The 21,255-nt window shown below is 41.0% G+C and overlaps 1 protein-coding gene across 3 annotated transcripts in view; it reads right to left on the bottom strand.

Moving 5' to 3' along the window:
- EPG5 (ectopic P-granules autophagy protein 5 homolog) overlaps positions 1–21,255 on the bottom strand; it is a 140,679-nt gene that overhangs the window by 96,070 nt on the left and 23,354 nt on the right. For all 3 annotated transcript variants that reach the window (XM_023207621.2, XM_023207620.1, XM_023207619.1), the window contains exons 8-13: positions 18,449–18,563; positions 17,608–17,758; positions 13,760–13,915; positions 9,135–9,292; positions 4,946–5,100; positions 3,144–3,284 (exon numbers count right to left, since the gene is read on the bottom strand). In XM_023207621.2, the coding sequence (XP_023063389.1) occupies positions 3,144–3,284; positions 4,946–5,100; positions 9,135–9,292; positions 13,760–13,915; positions 17,608–17,758; positions 18,449–18,563 (876 nt within the window). The remainder of the gene's footprint in view (positions 1–3,143; positions 3,285–4,945; positions 5,101–9,134; positions 9,293–13,759; positions 13,916–17,607; positions 17,759–18,448; positions 18,564–21,255) is intronic.

The raw sequence follows: 21,255 nt of genomic DNA, 5'->3' as shown, positions 1-21,255 counted from the left end.
GAGGAGCTAATCCTCGAGGATTGGAACCTAACTCTCTTTGGCAAATGGATGTCACACATATTCCCTTGTTTGGGAGACTAGCGTATGTACGTGTATGTGTGGACACCTTTTCTCACTTTGTCTGGGCTACATGCCAATCAGGAGAGTCTTCTGCCTGTATTAAATGTCATCTTTTGCAGTGTTTTGCAGTGATGGGCATTCCAGCTTCTATTAAAACAGATAATGCCCCAGGCTATACTAGCCAAGCTCTAGTTACATTTTTCTCTATGTGGAATATTAAACACAGTACTGGTATTCCATACAATTCTCAAAGACAAACCATAGTGGAAACAATGAATCTCTCCCTGAAACAGCAGTTGCAAAAGCAAAAAGGGGGAGACAGAGAACATGGAACCCCACAGACGCAACTGAATCTGGTATTATTAACTTTAAATTTTTTGAGCCTGCCCAAAGGTCAGATGTTATCAGCAGCTGAACAGTATCTACAGAAACCAGCTGCAAAGACAGAAGCAGAACAATTGATTTGGTGGAAAGATCCAGTAACAAAAAGTTGGGAAATAGGTAAAATAATAACTTGGGGTAGAGGTTACGCTTGTGCTTCTCCAGGCCAAAACCAACAGCTGATTTGGATACCATCAAGACACCTGAAACCTTATCATGAGCCAGATGCAGAGGAAGAGACTCCGGGAGGATCCCAAGGACACCCCGGTTGCAGCCATGTCAAGACTGAGGCTGACGATGACCCCAACTGTCATGAGCAACACCCGTCGAACACAGGCACCCAGCTGGGGACAGATCAAGAAGCTGTCACAGATGGTGGAAGAAAACCTGAGGAAAGCGGGACAACTAGTCACAATGAAGAATTTAATGGTAGCTATGATAGCGGTTATCACCACTGCCGTGAGTATTCCCTCAATAAGGGCTGACACAGAGAACAATTATATTTATTGGGCATATTGATCAATCTTGGCTGGCAATAATGCCTAGATGTAAATCACTCTATGACACAGTTACACATGCTTTCTGATCTCAGTATTTACCATAATAAATCTGCTCCTATTATTGAGGCATAACGCCCTCAAAAACCTATTTGTAAACAGGATTGGACCCAGTTAGAAATAATGAACATACTTGTTTAGGAAGATTGCTTTGTAGAACAGGCAGAGGTGCTACACAACAATTCCTATGGAATCATTATTAATTGGTCCCCCCTAAGGGGATGTTTAGCTTGAACTGCCTCTCAGTCTGCGTGCCACGGTCACACTATGTTCAGATGATCTGAACAAAATGGTCAGATGGTAAAAATGATAGGGAGTACGTCAAAAGTTCCTATTCTCTGGAACCATGGCGGTACAGTGGCACCTCAACCTCAAATGATATGGCCCGCTCTAGGTGCTAAACGTAAGGATTTGTGGAAACTATTAAATGCTCCTAATAAGATCAAAATGTGCAAAAGAATAAAAAAGCATCTAAAAAGACACTCTACAAACTTGTCCTTGGATATTGCAAAATTAAAGAACAAATATTTAAAGCATCCCACACACACCTGACCTTAATGCTAGGAACTGAAGTGCTTGAAGGAGTTGCAGACAAATTAGCAGCTAGTAACCCATTAAAATGGATAAAAACACTTGGAAGCTCTGTGATTTCAATGATGATTGTGCTTTTAATCTATGTTGTTTGTCTTTGTATAGTCTGCAGATACGAATCCTGACTCCTGCTAGAAGTAGCTCACTATGACAAAGCTGCCTTTGCTTTCATCTCTTTGCAAATCAAAGAAGGGAGACATGCTGGGAGCAAGCGCCCCAAAATCTGGCCATAAACTGGCCCCAAAACTGGTCATAAACAAAATCTCTGCAGCACTGTAACATGTTCATAATGGCCCTAACGCCCACACTGGAAGGTTGTGGGTTTACAGGAATGAGGGCAAGGAACACCTGGCCCGTCCAGGGCAGAAAACCGCTTAAAGGCATTCTTAAGCCACAAACAATAGCATGAGCGATCTGTGCCTTAAGGATGTGCTCCTGCTGCAGTTAACTAGCCCAACCTATTCCTTTAATTCGGCCCATCCTTTTGGTTCCCATAAGGGACACTTTTAGTTAATTTAATATCTCTAGAAACAATGCTAATGATTGGTTTGCTGTTAATAAATACGTGGGTAAATTTCTGTTCAGGGCTCTCAGCTCTGAAGGCTGTGAGACCCCTGATTTTCCACTTCACAACTCTATATTTCTGTGTGTGTGTTTCTAATTCCTCTAGTGCTGCTGGGTTAGGGTCTCCCCGAGCTGGTCTCCGCAGTGAAATCCCATCTCTATTAAAAATACAAAAAAATTAGCTGGGCATGGTGGCGGGCACCTGCAATCCCAGCTACTTGAGAGGCTGAGACCGGAGAATCACTTGAACTTGGGAGGCAGAGGTTGCAGTGAGCCAAGATTGAGCCACTGCACTCCAGCCTGCTGGGCAACAAGAGCGAAACTCCATCTCAAAAAAAAAAAAAGAGTGATAGCTGAAGTCTATGGGGTCTCTTTCTGAGGTGATGAAAATGCTCTAAAATTGACTGTGTTGAGAGTTGCACATATCTGTGAATAGACTAAAAACCACTGACTTACACACTTTAAATAGGTAATTGTATGGTATGTGAATTACATCTCAAGAAAACATTTGAAAAACTACATGAAGACTGCAAAAGGGATTGTGACAAATGACAGAAACAAATTAAATCTGTGTCCTCCTCAATTGTTACTACATACTATTTATTTTGCTTTTGACTGACTTTAAATAGGACCTTCTTTGTCAGTTGTTTATTCCAGGTACCAAATATAAAAACTATGAAAGCCAAACAAATTATGAAATAAAATTGTTAATTAACTATAGGTCATAAGTAAAGTAAAAATATGTTATTGAAGGAGGTGAACAGGTCAACCTTGAGATTTGAGAGAAACAATCACATCTTTTTATAAGCAGCAGCTAATCCCAAGTTGGCACAGTGAATGACACAGAGGCCGGCACAGTAAATGTTAGTTCCTTTCATCCTGTTTATACCCACAGTGACGAGATCATTCCCAAGAACCTTCCTATTTTTGCCAATGTTCCATTACTCCAAGATTTAAAAAAACAAAAACAAACAAAATCAGTGCTCTTACCATTCCAACCTGGTCAATGGTCTCTTGAACTCTATCCAGAAGAACAGAAATTATCTCAGGATGAACAGCTGTGATGGTCCCTAAAAGCTCTCGACCAACCTTTGAAAAAGTCTCTCTGGTAGACAGGGTGACATAAGATACCTAAATGGGGAACAGGGGGAAGAAAATGGCACTTTTAATATCAATTATCAGTCAAAACACCCTTATATAGTTTTTTCAAGCAAAGCAGAAAGAATCTTATATTGAGCCTTAGTTGACACTATGTTCCAAAAAATGTGAAAACTTCATATAGGCAACTGTCTACTCTGAGGCTGAAAGGTAGAGGGAGAGGAATATAAGAGAATGGCAACTTTTTATAACAATGACTTCAAGTGTGGATTCAAAAAGTATATCCCAAAGTTTGTCGGTAATAATAAAACGGTTCCTGCAGTTTCAAAACTTTTCTAAATTTGAGGAAATCACTACAATGATGAAAATCAGAATGTATTTCATGGAAATGCCTAGCTTCCCCCTACAAAATAAGAGCCCTAACTACAAGGTCCTCTAAAACATTAATGTTTACCAACTTCTTTTGAATTAAGTCTTTCAAAGTCTATATTACAATCCATTAATGAGAATGGTATTTTTTAACACAATGGAATACACAGAAAAATAACATAGAGAATAAAATAAAATGGAAAAATGTAATAGTGCATCACAGGTAGATTAAGTATTGCTTCAATTGTACATACACACAAAGGATCAGAATGTAATACAGAATGTAATTTTTATTGTGACTCCTAGAAAAAACACTGGAAACTTTACTCAAGAGCATAAATATTACTTTAGCAACAGATCTTGAGAATGTCACTTAATGTATGTGAAAATATGTCTTCTCTCCCCAAGATTTTCAGATCATGAAGACAGTCTGAATTCCAGATCCATCGAGATCTTAACTTTATGCACGGTTATGAAGTACAGGTATAGGAATCACTGAATCAAGTATTTGATCCTGGAAAGAACATCCAGGTTTGTCATTCTCAAACTGGATTATTAGGGGAAGATAATAAAACCCAAATAATCATCTTCAAACATAATTTTACTTGAGTACACTTGAATACTTTGGAGGAGATATTTTGTATGCAGAGCAACAGATAAATGAGAGCTTAAAGTGTAAAATGTGCCGGGCTTTTTAAATATACAAAAAACTCCAATGAACGTTTTGGTAACCACCTTGGGCTAGTCCCTAGATGCTCAGGGGTCAAAATTTCACTCCCCTCCACCCTCATGGATGGCTCACTGAAAAGATGTAGAATGCAAGGATCTCATCCTAGCCTGTAATTTCATATTATAGATGAGGAAAACGAAGCCTGGGGTGATATGTTATCTTTTTTGATGTGAGATGGCCAATTAATAGCAGAGTTAAAATGCAGGTATCCTAACTCCAGGTTCAATATTCTTCCCACCATCTCATTTAAACTGGCTGGGAAGCTAGGTTTCTGGAGTTTAGCTGAAGGGGTGGGGTGAGGGAAACATACAGCATAAAAACTGTAAGTGTCAGGCTGTATCACACTGTCTCTTCCTTACTGAAACTGGTGCAACAAATTTCAAAAGATAATAAGTACTGGGGAATGGATATAATTCACATTTTCAATAACCCCTGTAGCAAAATAATGTTCCACTGATTCTCCATCCCTTCTCAAAAGTGTAGACAGTAGCTAAGTAAGTCACAGTTTGTAAAAGAAATCCCCCCCAAAAATCAACAGATGGACAATCCAAAAGAAAACATTTTTTAGCTAATTTCTAAAACTTCATATTCTAACCTCATATATCTCCAGAACAATAATTTTTATGAAGTCTTCGTCCACATTGGTTCTTCTGGCCTGAGCCATCTGAGCAAAGGTAGTCAGAAGGCAAATCTCTTCTGAGCTATTCATAGAAGAAAGACACTTCTCAAAGTTGGTGAAATGTTCTGGGTCTGCAAGTTCATATCAAGAAAAGTAAAGTGGGGAAAGAATAAATTTATATTTTTTAATCACCCTTCCAGAGAAAAAGATTTAGGAATATTTAAAGATACAAAAGTTCTTTCTTTGTTCCAAAATAGATTTCTACCAGCATCAGGAATAAGGCTGGACCAGATGGCCTCTGAAATTCCAACAAACTCTAAATATAATGTAACCTCAAAGGAGACATTTAACATCTCTAAGCTTCAGTTCGCACATCTGTCTCAAAAGGTTATTTAATAAGAAGATTAAACAGCATGTCACTGGTGACATGCTTTGTTAACTGCAAAGCACTGCTGCTGTCACCAGGCAGTCACCTTCAAAGGCAGTATCGCCAACTTCAAAGGCACACTTGAAGCTACTTGGTAAACCATCAGACAAACAAAGACCTGACTAATGAAAACTGCTAATACTAGCAAACTACTCGGCACAAATAGGGCATTCCAAAAAAAGAGATTTGCTTATAAAGAAAAACTGGGGGCAAGAAATTAGTTCTAACCGTAACTGAAATACTAATGAATGTCATAAACAATATAATAAATGTGATGTGTTTTGCCTATGTCGCAAAGGATGTTGTGTAAGCAGTATTAAATTCTGCCATTAGAAGGCAATATTCACAAATATACATGACAGTAAACTAGATGCAAAGTTGTACGGAGGAAAGGAAAAAAAGCCCATTTAAAAAATATATGTCCTTGGCTGGGTTCTGTGGCTCACACTCGAAATCCCAGCACTTTCAGAGGCCAAAAGCGGGCAAATCACTTGAGGTCAGGAGTTTGAGGCCAGCCTGGCCAACATGGTAAAGCCCCATCTCTACTAAAAATACAAAAATTAGCTGGGCATGTTAGCACATGCCAGTAGTCCCAGCTACTCAGGAGACTGATGCAGGAGACTCACTTGAACCTGGGAGACGGAGGTTGCAGTGAGCCAAGATCATGCCACTGCACTCCTGCCTGGGCAACAGAGCAAGACTCTGTTTCAAAAAAAATTAAAAATTTTTAAAAATAAATAAATAAAAATTTAAAAATAAATAAAATAAATAAAAAAATTTAAAAATATATAAATATATATATATATATTTATATACATATCCTTGATGGAACTTTTCACTGTAAGAAGGCAATAAGCCAATAATTCTGTTCACATTTACACATTTGAGAAACCAAGGTAGCTCACCAAATTTCCTGCATTTTCAAAATAACTCCGGAACACTTACCAAACCAATTTTCATTTTCCATCTCCAAATTGGATTTAGAGTGGAAATTATTACACAGAACATTCTCAGAATAATGAAAATTGGCATGATCATTCTAACTTACATTGTGAAAGGATATTTAAAAAGAAAAAAAAGAATTATCATTCAAACTTACAATGTTTAAGGTACAAATCAAGGAAAAGGCCTTATATTTTCAATAATTCTATAGAAAAAACAATGGGAAAGTGAAATAACTTTCTAATTAGCTTTGAAAATATTAACTATAAGGATAAACAAACACATTTCTACATTTATTTATCATCAAATTTGCTTATGGCTACACTTTACTAGTAGTCAGAATGTTGATCAGACTAGAAATAAACAAAAAGAAGCCAAATTAAAACAGACCGGTTTTTAACAATCACTGCTGAGAAATGTGCTAGTTAGGAAATGTTAAAACTAGTTAAAATTTGTTCCTTGGAAACTGATTTCAAGCTCACCCTACCCCCATTACCACAGATAAATAAGAACTGGTTATAAAGAATAAGCACTTCTGGTAATTATTAAATATAAAAAATTAGGAAGGTAAAATATGTTAGGAAGCCTTATTCTTCCACAAACAATAAAAACCAAGCCTCATAACAAAATTGGTTTATAAAAGATTAAGCAAAGGAGAAGATGAAAAAAACAGCAAATTAGAGCAGGAGATCAGTGCAAAGACTCCAGTCTCAAGCTCAGAATGTAATAAGGCAGATGAAACTTCTCTACTGTGCCACTAACTCCTGTGTCAGGTGATACAGGCTCTAAGGGAGATAAAGATAAAAGTGCCATGGGAGCCTGGAGTCCAGACAGAGAACTCCAACAGCAGGATCCAAAGCTCCAGGGCAAGGCAAGGCCGGTACTGCCGCTTCAGGGTCTGGAATCACATCCACTACAGAGCTGAGCTGTTCAACATCGGCTCCATCTGCCACATGGTAACACAGAGCCTGGCAGATAGTAAGTCCGCAGTGAAGGGAGATGACACTACAAAGGAGACCTACCCAGGACTCAGGTATAAAAAGAAGTGCTGCTGACCATCCCAGCACTTCCGAAGGAAATGTCTGCTTCTGTGTTAGTTATTTCAACCACAGAAACAGCCGCCAGAGGACAGACAATGGCTGTGAGACCTCTCACCTAGCTCACTCGTAAGCCCAGGTCCAACCATGGCAACGGTCTAATGAAAGCACTGCCCCCAGGACAGCAGAGAAGCATTTTACAAAGCAGAACAATGTAAAGGAGTCCAGAGCTACCACTAAAAAGATAAAAAGAAAAACAGAAAGAGACAAAAGGAGATGCATGCAGAGCCCCAGAAAAGAAAAAAACAGAAACAGAAGAATAAAGACATCAATCTAGAGAGAGAGAAATAGAGGCTGAGTGCGGTGGCTCATGCCTATAATCCCAGCATTTTGGGAGGCATGTGGATCACTTGAGGTCAGGAGTTCAAGACCAGCCTGGCTAGCATGGAGAAACCCTGTCTCTATTAAAACATAAAAATTAGCTGGGCATGGTGGTGCGCACCTGTAATCCCAGCTACTCAGGAGGCTGAGGCAGGAGAATCACTTGAGCCCAGGAGACGGAGGTTACATTGAGCCGAGATTGCGCCATTGCAACCCAGCTGGGGCAAGGCTCCATCTCAAAAAAGAAATGGAAATAAAAAAATAAATCATGAATGTCTGCACAAACTACTTTGCAAACAGTAGAGGCTCAATAATTTTTAAAGTATATGGTTTTCTTTTAAGTGATACAGACATTTAAAAATTTGGAAAACAGTCTTTACTTCCTGTTGTGAAGAAAAAAACATTTGGAAAATAGAATTATCTTTTGTGTTTCTTTTTAATCTTGTATTTCAGTATATTGTCCATCATTTTTTAATGTATAGGGTAGGTTTTTAAAATCACTACAACATACATCTAATTAAACAGTGTTTTTCATTTTGAACATTGTAATTTTGTTATAAGTAAATGTTCTGGCCAGGCACGGTGACTCACACCTGTAATCACAGCACTTCGGGAGACCGAGGTGGGCCTGAAGTCAGGAGTTCAAGACCAGCCTGGGCAACAAGATGAAACTAGATCTCTACTAAAAATAAAAAAATAGCCAGGTGTGGTGGCGTGGACCCGTAAGCCCAGCTACTCAGGAGGCTGAGGCACTAGAATCACTTGAACCCAGGAGGCAGAGGTTGCAGTGAGCCAAGAGCATACCACTGCACTCCAGCCTGGATGACAGAATGAGACCCTATCTCAAAATAAATAAATAAATAAAAATAAGTAAATATTCTATAGTTTAGAGGTGGTATGACACAAAAACTTAAGTTTTCACCAAAACTAATTTTTAAAGTACACCTGTCTATATCTTTAGTTCATAAAAACAATACAATTTTTAAAAAAACAGCAATAAAAGAAAGATACTAGAGGAACGGCTGGGCACAAAGCCTTAACAAATTTCTAGACAATTAATACGTATCTGTTAATACAACCGCCAACTAGAATAATTTCACATACAAATGCAAAAAAAAAAGTGCTTCCTAAAAGTTAGAATACTGTGTGTATTGGCATACTGTTTGGGACTAATCAAATTTTGATTTCAGATATGCTAGTTGCTGTTTAATACATCAAAACTGTGAAGCAGTCTGTTGAATTTCAAAATCATTACACTTGAATACGTATGTAGAGCAAAACATTTTCTCTTAGTCCCTCTAAAAGTAAAAATTAAGCCCTGAAGAGAAGCACAAAAAGATAGGGAGAGCAGAACACCGACTGCTCGGTGGGGCCGTACCTTGGAGCTGCTGCTTGCACTGGGCGGGCTGCAGGGAGGAGGAGAGCCGCTGCAGGTTCTCGCTCTCCACCTGGTGCATGAGGTAGAAGAGCTTCCACAACATTTGCACAGACAGAGTCCCAAAGGGCATCTCGGACATAAACAGCCAAATGCCAAGTCTGCATGTAAGCAGGAATCATTTTATTTATTAATCAGCTTCATTACATTAAGAAAGCAGAAAAACCATTGGCTCTCAAGGAAAAAAAGATTCTTAAATCACACTACGATTTTTCTAATATGCTTTAGTCATAAACACCTCAAGGATGGCTAAGAGTAACAGCAAATACAAACCACCCAGTCTGTGCCAGGGACTGTTCTAACCACTACAATGTGTGCATGTGTGTGTGTACACATGTAAGTACAATATCAACTCAAACCATCCTCACAAAAACCAAGACAACAATTATGGATATGGCCGGGCATGGTGGCTCACGTCTGTAATCCCAACAATTTAGGAGGCCGAGGCAGATGAATCACTTGAGGTCAGGCGTTCAAGACCAGCCTGACCAACACAGTGAAACCCCGTCTTTACAAAAAATACAAAATTAGCCAAGTGTGGCGGCACATGCCTGTAATCCCAGCCTCTTGGGAGGCTGAGGCAGGAGAACCACTTGAACCCAGGAGGTAGAGATTGCAGTGAGCCAAGATCACACCATTGCACTCCAGTCAGGGCAACAAGAGTGAAACTCCATCTCAAAAATAATAATAATTATTATTATGGATATTAGCACCAACTCACACAGGCTACTAAGGCACAGACAGTAGTGGGTGGCAGAGAGGCCAGCTGTGGATGTGCGTGTCTGAGCACACATACAGGTACACGTGTGAACACAGACACATGTGTAGTGGGTGAGAGGAAAATCAAAATCCATCCAGTGACTCCGCTCTGAGCACTGAACAAAGTTCAAACTCCTCAGCCCACGCTCAAAGGCTTCCACAGGATGGCTCTGACCCGTATTTCCAACCAGAGCCCTCTCTGCCTTCCTTCAGTTACTACTGCATTCCACCAAGCCTGGAGAGACCGCATACCTCCAGGCTGGCTCCTTCCATGGGTCAAGCCCTCCTTGGACTTCCTCCTCTGTGCTATTACAGAACTCCATCAATACTTGACTTTGCCATCATCACACCTTTTGCCAGTAAGCCTCACACTATAGTGGCAGAAAAACCACCTGGAGACTTTGTGGAAAATGCAGATTCCCAAGCCTCACCTACAAAGACCATGATTTTGTAGGTCAGAGCTGGGGCACAAGAATTTGCACCTTTTATAGTCACCCTTGGTGACTCAGACGCAAGTGATTCTTAAAACACAACGTGAGAAACGCCTCAAGGTACTGTAAATTACATATAACATACTAACCTGACAGCAATTTGAGAGCAGAAACCAGGTCTTGTTCATTTTTATATAAACCAGTTTATAACTAGAACCCTGTATTTTAATTATCTGCTATCTAAACCAGTATCTCAAAAACAATCAGCATTCAATAGATGCTTATTAAAATTGTATGTGAATGTTACCACAACTAAAAAAAGAAAAAACTTGTATCAGGATGGTGGCCATGCCCCAAGTCAGAATCTGCTAAGGAACGGCCGGGTGCGGTGGCTCATGCCTGTAATCCTAACACTTTGGGAGGCTGAGGCGGGCAGATTACTTGAGGTCAGGAGTTCGGGACCATCCTGGCCAATGTAGTGAAACCCCATCTCTACTAAAAATATGAAATTTAGCTGGGCACGGTGGTGCGCGCCTACAGTCTCAGCTACTCAGGAGGCTGAGGCAGGAGAATTGCTTGAACCCAGGAGGCATAGGTTACACTCCATCTTGGGCAACACAGTGAGACTCCATTTCAAAAAAAAAAAGAGAAAAGAAAAAAGAAATCTGCTAAGGAACGTAGAGCAACTTACCTGCTATTAAATTAAAAAAAAAAAAAAAAAAAAAAAACTTAAGAAAATAGGAGGCACAACTACTACAAATTATCCTATTACAAATTATCTAATTACAAATAAACCAAATTTTTAAAAAATGAATAGTGTATTATGCCTAATCCACATCTACAAACCTAAACAGGCAACTGGTAGCTCAAACCCACACTCACCTGGAGTCTGGAAAAGCCAGCTAGACTCCTGACCAAGAGATTAAGAAACTTCTCTAAGGTCAGGTGGGTCAGGTTTCTATCTTATTAATTCATTATCCTAACACTTCACATGGGACTTGATGTTGTTTTATAACCCCAAAACAAAGAAGGAAGATTGTAGAGGACTTAAAAGTAAAATCACAAACAGGGTGTATTTCAGGCTATAAAATTCCCTATATGGCAGACATTCAGGAAGTCTGGCATATATATACACACATATATATACACCCACACACATATATATTTATATAGGTATTTATACACATATACACATATATATATTTTGAGACAGAGTCTTGCTCTGCTGCCCAGGCTGGAGTGCAATGGTGCAATCTCAGCTCACCGCAACCTCCACCTCCCAGGTTCAAGTGATTATTTTGCCTCAGCCTCCTGAGTAGCTGGGACTACAGGCTCCTGCCACCACGCCTGGCTAATTCTTGTATTTTTAGTAGAGATGGTGTTTCACCATGTTGGCCAGGCTAATCTCAAACTCCTGACCTCAGGTGATCCGCCCACCTCAGCCTCCCAAAGTACTGGGATTACAGGTGTGAGCCATCACGCCTAGCCCTGACTTCTATTTTTGTTGTTTGTCTTTTAGTATAGTTTAGTTTTGTTTTAGGTTGAAGGGATAGCTATTGCCAGAAATTTCCATTTGAGTGCCAAATAAATTTAAATTTCATGGCTTTAAATAGCTGGTTCTCATATAATTTGTTTCCTAAAATAAACTTAACAGCAATAGCTGTCAACATTTTAAAACAATTATCTTTGTGAATTATATACACAATGTTACAGGAAGGGTTCACAGCTCAATATATAAGCCCCAGTAAGTAGGATGACAGCTTTGCCTCTCCGCTAAGCAAGCACAAAAACAAGTGACAGATCAGAGAAAGAAGACTCCTCCCATGTACCAGGCTGGCATCAGTGGGCAGGTGCTACTGCACTGATGCCCTGACAATCCTGAACAGGATTTGGCGGATCTCATGAGACCACAAAATTTATGGTATATGTGTAACAGGAGTAATCTAAAGATAAAGCCAGGTGCGGTGGCTCATATCCGTAATCGTAGCACTTTGGGAGGCTGAACCGGGCAGATCACTTGAGGTCAGGAGTTCAAGACCAACCTGGCCAACATGGTGAAACCCCATCTCTACTAAAAACACAAAAAATTAGCCAGGCATGGTGGCAAGTGCCTGTAATCCCAGCTACTTGGGAGGCTGAGGTGGAAAAGTCGCTTGAACCTGGTTCAGTGAGGTTCAGTGAAGAGGTTGCAGTGAGCCAAGATCATGCTACTATACTCCAGCAACAAAGTGAGACCCCATCACAAAAAAAAAAAAAAAAAGATAAATTTCTATACCCAAGTTCTATTTAAGTTAGACTTACACCTTCACAGTGTCTAAAAGTGGTTAACACTTTGCTAAGAACTCCTGATCTTTCTCTAAGTCTCTAGATTATTCTATTCTCTGTATGAAACCACACAAGAACAACTCCCACTTACATTTGAAAAGTCCTTTATGGTTTAAAATGTATTTCCTCATATTACCACAATTCACCCTCATCACATATCCATCCACAAGGTTAATGGCACAGTAGTATCACTATCACCATCTTCGTTTTATAAATGAAGAAAGTGAGACCGCAAATATTAAGTGACTTTCCCAGGGTAAGAGTAAATGGCAGACCAACACTCAAACTTACTATACAACACAGAATAAATCGGGGGCTGAGGCTAAGAGTCACATGGCAAGAGGGAGTGTAAACAGCTAGCTCAGGAGAGGGCCAAAATAGGGGAGAGCCAGTAGCTCATAAGCAGAGCTGGGCAGGGGTGGAGGCAGGCCCGCATCTCCTAGTGGAGGGCATAATTCTGCAGCAGAGCCCACTCCTCAACTTGGCCAGTGGCTCAGGAAGGGAGCACAGGATATGCAGCTGTGCCCCTGCCTATGCCTCAAACAGGTCCTAGGCTACAAGCAGCGGCACAGACGGCATGATCCAAAGACAGTATTTACAAAGCTAAGATAGGGAACCAAGATCCATGACATTCCCAGACCTTAAAACCCTTACAGGAAGGCAAATTGAACAATAAAATCAGCAAATCATTTGCACCACATGCTGCGCACCTACCGCTTCTCACTGCAGGCACTGCAGTGGGTATGTGACAGATACAATCTATCCTGTTTTCCCCTGCTCGAGGCTGCCCCAAAAGTTCAAGGTGGCAAAAAACTGAGACACCAGAATAGTGTTATCTTACAACAGAAAGAAATTGAGAGAGAGAGAGACCATTTCAGCCAACAGGGGGGTACTACAGATAAGGAAACTAAAGCCCAAGAATTTGCCCTCGATAAGAAACAGATGAAATACACTAGGAAACTATTATAAAAGACCTACTTAAGTGGCTTTCACTCGACTGGTTCTTACCAGTGAGGAAGTTACTTCTCACCAAATATCATATGTCTTACTTACCTTTTGGCCTTCAGCACATGTAGGACAGCCCTCAAAAACAGCTCATCAAATTCAACCTGTAGTTTCTCCATAGAGTAGGGCTGTTGGGCCAATCCTGAGCCTTGGTTATGGCTCATATACTGTGCCCAGTGGTCACTTACATAACCAACGGTCATTCTGAGCATGAGGAAAGATAATACAGTACTTTTCATTAGCTCAGTATCTGCACCTTTATATTACATTTACAACATTCGTTTATTCAACACATAGGTATTGAGCACCTACTATCCACCTACTACTGCCCAGGTTCTGAAAGTAATGAAATGGGGAAAAGAAAATCCTGCCTTCACAGAGCTTACATTTAGTGAAGGGCAAAGAGAAAACAAATAAAATAAAGTCATATATAGTCTGCCACATGGTTGTAAGTGACACTGAGAAAAAGCCAGAGAAGGGAATAAAGTATGTCTGGCAATGAAGGGGTACACAGGGTAAGGAGGTGGGTTGGGAGCGTGAGAGGCCTTACTAAAGAGGGACATGTGATAATGCCTGGAAAACAGGGAGGAATCACAAGCGTGTCTATGAGAAGAGTGTCTACATAGAAGAAACAGCCAATGCAAAAGCTTCGGAGGGGTGTCAGGTATGATTAGGAACAGCAAGGAGGCCAATGTGCTAAGAGGGAGACTGGCTGGAGATGAAATCAGAAAAGTGGCAGGAAACCAGATCGTGAGGGGCCCTGCAGGCCACTGTGAGGACTTCAGCTTTTTCCCTGAGTGCAGCAGGGAGCACCGTAGGGCCCTGGGCAGACAATGGGCTGACTCACAATTCAGAAGCAACACTGGCTGTTTAAAAATACACTGAGGTGGGGAAAGGGCAGAAGCGGGCAGTGGGCAAAGTCAGAAGCAGGAAGATAAGTCAGGAAGTCTAGGAATGAAATGGGGTGCTAGCAGTGAAGGTGGTAAGAAGCAGCTAGATTCTGGAAACAGCATGTTTCACTGATTCAAAAGAATGCATGTCTTTCACACTAATCTCTCTGCAATTAGAATGTCAGAATCCATGTTAATGTTAATGATGTGATGCCATAATTTGGCAGCATTTTCCCTATGTTAGTGGCATATAAAATATATTTAAAAAAAAAATTGGTGGCATCTTAGATTTCATAAAAGATGGTATTTTGATAGTGGAGATGATAAAATTTGCAGTTAGATTGAATGTGGGGTATAAAAGAAAGAAAAGCCATGGGTGCCACCAGGTATTTTGGCTTGAGAAACTAGAAGAGTTGCTACTTAATGAAACTGGGAGGAGTAGTTTGGGAGGTAGGGAGAGTGAGTTCACTTTGAGAACATTACATTACAATGTTAATGAGTCATCCAAGTGGAGGTGCTGAGTTGGTAGCTGAATATACAATGTGTTTATGAGAGAGGTATGGGCTGGAAATATAGCTCTGAGAATTGTAACAGTGTTTAGATATTTAAAGAAGAATGAATGACACCTGAAGAAGCAAGAGTAGATAAAGAGAAGAGGTTCAGGGACTGAGACCTGAGACACTCTAACATTAAGAAGTCTGGAAGTGAGAATGAAACAACCAAGGAGGCAGAAAAGGAACTGTCAGTGAAATGGTGGAGAAATCAGCAGAATGTGGTATCCTGGAAGCCAAGCAAAGAAAATGTTTTAAGGATAAAATTATCAACTAACTACAAGGCTGCTATGTGACCTACGTGAGAGATGCCAAGTAGGATGAAGAGACCCAGAACTGGCCAGTGGATCAGGAGTACAAGGTTCATTAGAGATCTTCATCTGTAGGAGCTGTTTGGGTAGTGATGGGAGGAAAAGCAAGTTCAAGTGAGGATGGAGGAATAAAATGGGAACTAACACGCGATCTGAAGAACGGGACCTTATGGGAAATTGTTCTGCAATTAGAATCTGCACTAGATTCACAGAAAAGTAAGCAGATGGAAAGAAAAACAAAGAAAGAATAATCATAATACACTACAGCTGTTATTTACACAACAATGTAAACAATGATCTTAAAACAGTAATGATACCAACGTCCTTCCTATAGAGTTACTGAGAAAATAAAATTAGAAATCACAGTCCTGGCATACAGTAAGCACACAATCCTATATCTGTATGTGAGCTCATGGACCAATTTTATTTACGACCTTATTTATTAAGCAGAATCAGAAAACAGATGTCTGGATGGACTTCTGTTAATAACAGGTAGATGGGCTTTTAGCTTTTAACAAATTTATCTCCAGGTCACCAGCCATCCTCCCTCCCACTATCTCATTCTCCTAACTCTATACTCAAGGCTTTCTCTAGACCTCAGAATGGACCCCCAGGTCGGGTACAGTGGCTCATGCCTGTAATCTCAGCACTCTGGGAGGCCAGGACGGGCGGATCACTTGAGGTCAGGAGTTGGAGACCAGCCTAGCCAACATGGTGAAGCCCCATCTCTACTAAAAACACAAAAAATTAGCTGGGGATGGTGACACACACCAATAGTCCCAGCTATTCAGGAGGCTGAGGTAGGAGAATGGCTTTAACCTGGAAGGAAGAGGTTGCAGTGAGCCGAGATCACACTACTGCACTCCAGCCTGGGTGACAGACTGAGACCCCGTCTCAAAAAAAAGAAGGGACCCCCACCCTTTCAGGGCATCCTATAATCATTTGACTGATTAATAAAGCTAATGGATACATATCTAAAATAAGTGAATTAGGCCAGGTACAGTGGCTCACACCTGTAATCCCAGCACTTTGGGAGGCCAAGATGGACAGAACACTTAAGCCCAGGAGTTTGAGACCGGCCTAGGCAATGTGTGAAACCCCGTCTCTACTAAAAATACAAAAATTAGCCAGATGTGGTGGTGTGCACCTGTAATCCCAGCTACTCAGGAGGCTGAGGCACAAGAATTGCTTGAACCCAGAAGGCACAGGTTGCAGTGAGCCGAGATTGTACCACTGCACTCCAGCCTGGGTGAAAGAGTGTGACTAGTCTCAAAAAAATAAAAAAATAAGATAAAATAAATGAATTAAAAGTAATTTTGTTTTGGAAGCAAAAGTAAGGAGGGAGAGAAGTTTTGATAGTTTTATGGAGTTTCTTTTGGGTGGGGAAGGAAGTTGAATAACAGCATGTGTATATGCTGTAACAAATGATCCAGTAAAGACAATTAAAATTAATAAAGCAGAAAAAAGAGTATAAAATTAATTCAAAGAAAAGCCGTACGTATTCTATAAATTTATTAAGACACTTGAAGCAGTAAGAGCCTGCATTTTCCTAGATGACTTCTCTCTCGCCCAGACTTCAACCCAGCAATAGCTTTGGGGATCTCAACTCCAAGAACAATCATCTAGCAAGCCAGTTAAATTTGAGATAATTAACGAAATATGCTGACTGGAAGCACTTATGAAATTCCCATCTTATAGATGGTGAAAAAATCTTAACTTTCGGCCGGGCGCGGTGGCTCAAGCCTGTAATCCCAGCACTTTGGGAGGCCGAGACGGGCGGATCACGAGGTCAGCAGATCGAGACTATCCTGGCTAACACAGTGAAACCCCGTCTCTACTAAAAAATACAAAAAAACTAGCAGGGCGAGATGGCAGGCGCCTGTAGTCCCAGCTACTCGGGAGGCTGAGGCAGGAGAATGGCGTGAACCCAGGAGGCGGAGCTTGCAGTGAGCTGAGATCTGGCCACTGCACTCCAGCCCGGGCGACAGAGCGAGACTCCACCTCAAAAAAAAAAAAAAAACTTAACTTTCACGAGAAATAAGACCTGAGGTTTAAAACTAAAATGTCTATCATCCCAATTATGCAGTATCTGTGTCTGACCAGGGTAAAAGGAACAGAGAAGAATGGACCAACGGCAGTATTACCTGATCATATAACCAATTCGCTTCACAAACTGCCTATAGCGTGCTCTATTAAAGGTTTCTAACCCCACAGCCAGAAGTTCCACTAGCGAGTTGGCAAAGGCAAAAATTTTCATCATCTCTTGAGGTCTTGTTGTTTCAGGTAAATAATCACCTAGAAGTTAATCAGATAAAAGAAAAAAGTCATAATTACTATGAAAAAACACGAACGGAAACAGCTGTATAAATATTTTAACGAGGACTCAAAGCCAAGATGGAGAAGAACTGACAATCTCATTACTCTGGCTCCCATATCAACATGAAATGGGAAAAAACTTGAGACAATGTGCCAAATTAAAAACAATTTAAGCTGGGCAATATGCAGGCTAGTTAGCTTTCTCACATTTAAGCACCAAGTGGGAAATTACACGCACAAGAGAAGCCTACAACAGGTAGGCACAAGAAACCTGAGTTGGAGCCTACACAAGAAGTAAGACTCGAGCTGGGTGCAGTGGCTCACGCCTATAATGCCAGCACTTTGGGAGGCCCAGGCAGGCGGAACACGAAGTCAGGAGATCGAGACCATCCTGGCTTACATGGCGAAACCCTGTTTCTACTAAAAATACAAAAAATTAGCTGGGCATGGTGGAGGGCGCCTATAGTCCCAGCTACTTGGGAGGCTGATGCAGGAGAACGGCATGAACCTGGGAGGCGGAGCTTGCAGTGAGCCGAGATCGCGCCACTACACTCCAGCCTGGGCAACACGGCAAGACTCCATCTCAAAATTTAAAAAAAGACTTGATGCAGAGTTCCTGTGTTTGCATTTGCCACTACCCCATTTTACACATAAGAGAAATGAGTCTACCTTTTACTTTAAACCCAAGAAGATGTTGAAAGAGTTCATGAAAGGGGAACTGTGCTAAAAGGGTAACCAAATCATCTTCATTAAGGAGAATCCAACTGGTCTCAGGGTCTTCATCCTAAGGGAAAAGACAGAAAGTCATGTCAGCTGATTTGATAAGATCACACTATGATCCAGAGTTACAGGAGTTAAACTATCACAGGTCTCAATGGTATACATGTGATATCCTCATGAGTCTTCATGGACCTTTTCTCCAGGACAGAAATTTATAGTCTCAGTTCCAGAGAGAGTTCCACAGTAAATCCCCTGAAATTGCAAGCACAATTTTATATGTATCTGGGTCATAGTCAGTGATGAAACTGCTCTCATTAAATGTCCATCCCAAAGAAAACAGAAAAAAAGAAATCCTCTAGAGTGAGGACCTTACTATAGGGATCAGTGCTTTGATAACATCAATTAAAGAACCACAGATGGGCTGGGCACAGTGGCTCATGCCTGTAATCCCAGCACTTTGGAAGGCCGAGGCGGGCAGATCACCTGAGGTCAGGAGTCCAAGAGTAGCCTGGGCAACACGGTGAAACCCTACGTCTACTAAAAATACAAAAATTAGCCAGACATGGTGGCGTGCACCTGTAATCCCAACAACTTGGGAGGCCAAGGCATGAGAATCATTTGAACCTGGGAGGCAGAGAACCAAGATCGCACCATTGCACTCCAGCCTGGGTGACAGAATGAGATTCCATCTCAAAAAAAACAAGAACCATAGATGAGAGTTCAAGTTATGTTAGCTGCAATTCTCTTCTCTCAAAATCAAGGTCTATGTAGTATTCGACAGACTTAAGAGGAAGCAATTGACATTTGCTATAGATGACTAAAGTTCTGTTGTCAATTAGTGCTGCCAAAAGCCGTATAAAAATAACAGTGGTCATACACAAAGATTACATAGGGGAAATCTTTGTGGTCTTTTTGTTTGACACAGAGCACTAAAGTCACCTTAGAAACCAAGTTGATTCATGTCCTAAGATATGCTACATTTAAAAGGGAAGGAAGTAAAAAGATCCTGAGAACCTGAAGAATAGAATGTATCACCTCAATTTCCACAAGGGACTAATGCAAATCATTCAAAATTTCCTTAAGCCACTCAATTTGTACAGTCTTATTATGTGTCTAAAATGTCTAACAAACAAGTGTTTCAGTAACTCTACTTAAGGCAGTTCTCAACTTAGCTATTCTCAACTCAGCTGTACATTGAATCACCAGGTAGGCTTTTAACTATTTGGATGTCTGGGTGTGGGCCTGGGCAAGGTTTGCAAGTTGCCCAGGTGATTCTAGTATATAGCTAGTATCAAGAAACCATGATGTGGATAATTCATAGTGCCTTCCTCCCCACAGCCTTTTCTGAGGCAATGGCACTCCCAACTTTCTCACCTACTCCCCAGTTCTTGAATTCGCTGAATATTTAGGGAGTGCTAAACTGGAGCCGGGCACCAATGCAGGGTGAGATAATTAATCAAATATTTTGACTGGAAGTATTTATAATGCCTAATCATTACAAGTAATTATAATGCTCCTTAATCATTATCTGTCTGGGACTAAATGCAGGAAACCTACCAGAAGAAAAGATTTCTCCCCCAAGAAAGACCACTCTAAAAAAAACATACTGCTCCACTGCAATCTTTAAAATCTGTACTGGTTCCTGAGAAGCTTGCTTCAGAATGATTCCTCAGTTTCTAGCAGAGACGCTTGCACGTCCACGTCATTTACCACCACCTGACTACCTCCTCCTGCAAGTCTCAGGAAGAGAAAAACGACTGTGAAGGGGCTCCCCACTTCTGAATGAGCACTCTGGGAAATACACAGACACGATCCCACAGCTGCCATAGCTGTCATTCTGAAAACTGTTGGCTGAACACTTTCATCTCCTTTTTTTTTTTTTGAGACAGAGTCTCGCTCTGTCGCCCAGGCTGGGCGCAGCCCAGTGGTGCAATTTCGGCTCACTACAAGCTCCCCCTCCCGGGTTCACACCATTCTCCTGCCTCAGCCTCCCAAGTAGCTGGGACTACAGGTGCCTGCCACCACACCTGACTAATTTTTTGTATTTTTAGTAGAGATGAGGTTTCACCATGTCAGCCAGGATGGTCTCGATCTTCTGACCTCGTGATCCACCTGCCTCAGCCTCCCAAAGTGCTGGGATTACAGGTGTGAGCCACCGTGCCTGGCCTCACCTCCTTTCAAGAGAGGGATTATAATAAATCGGTCACTGAACATCCTAGACAAGAATATCAAATCAAGATTCAGAACAAAACAAAGGACTAGAACTGACAATTAGCGGCAGAACAAAACTGCTTACAAATATACTCACGATGGGTATAGTAGAAAGGAAAATTAACAAGGGTGATCTTGAGAAGCTGAATTTCGATCATTAAATTATCACCAAAAATGGAAAACCATCTTCTACCTTTCAAATGAGAATTTCTGGATAAGAAGTTTATGGGTTAAGGGAAAACCTTGCTAAGCTCCAGCTCTTTATTACTCAGATTCACCATCTGTAGGTGAGGCTCCAACCCCAGAAACTTGTTACTACATAAAGAAACTCCTAATATACATCGTATGTAGTATGACTTTAATTTCCAAGTGCCAAATTCTCCGAGCTGAACAGAATGATGTTCTAGAGAAGGGCTGCAACACAGCACACTGGCTCAAAGCACAGGCTCTAAAGGCTCTGCGTTTAATGACCCTATGGTTTGAGAGAAGGTACTTCACACCCCTGCACCTCAGTTTCCTCATCTATAAAATAGGAATCATAAGTC

The sequence above is a fragment of the Piliocolobus tephrosceles genome, chromosome 18, assembly GCF_002776525.5.
Source record: "Piliocolobus tephrosceles isolate RC106 chromosome 18, ASM277652v3, whole genome shotgun sequence".
NCBI lineage: Eukaryota > Metazoa > Chordata > Mammalia > Primates > Cercopithecidae > Piliocolobus > Piliocolobus tephrosceles.
Note: the sequence above shows the minus strand (reverse complement) of the source record. Positions and strands in the feature narration are given on the sequence as shown.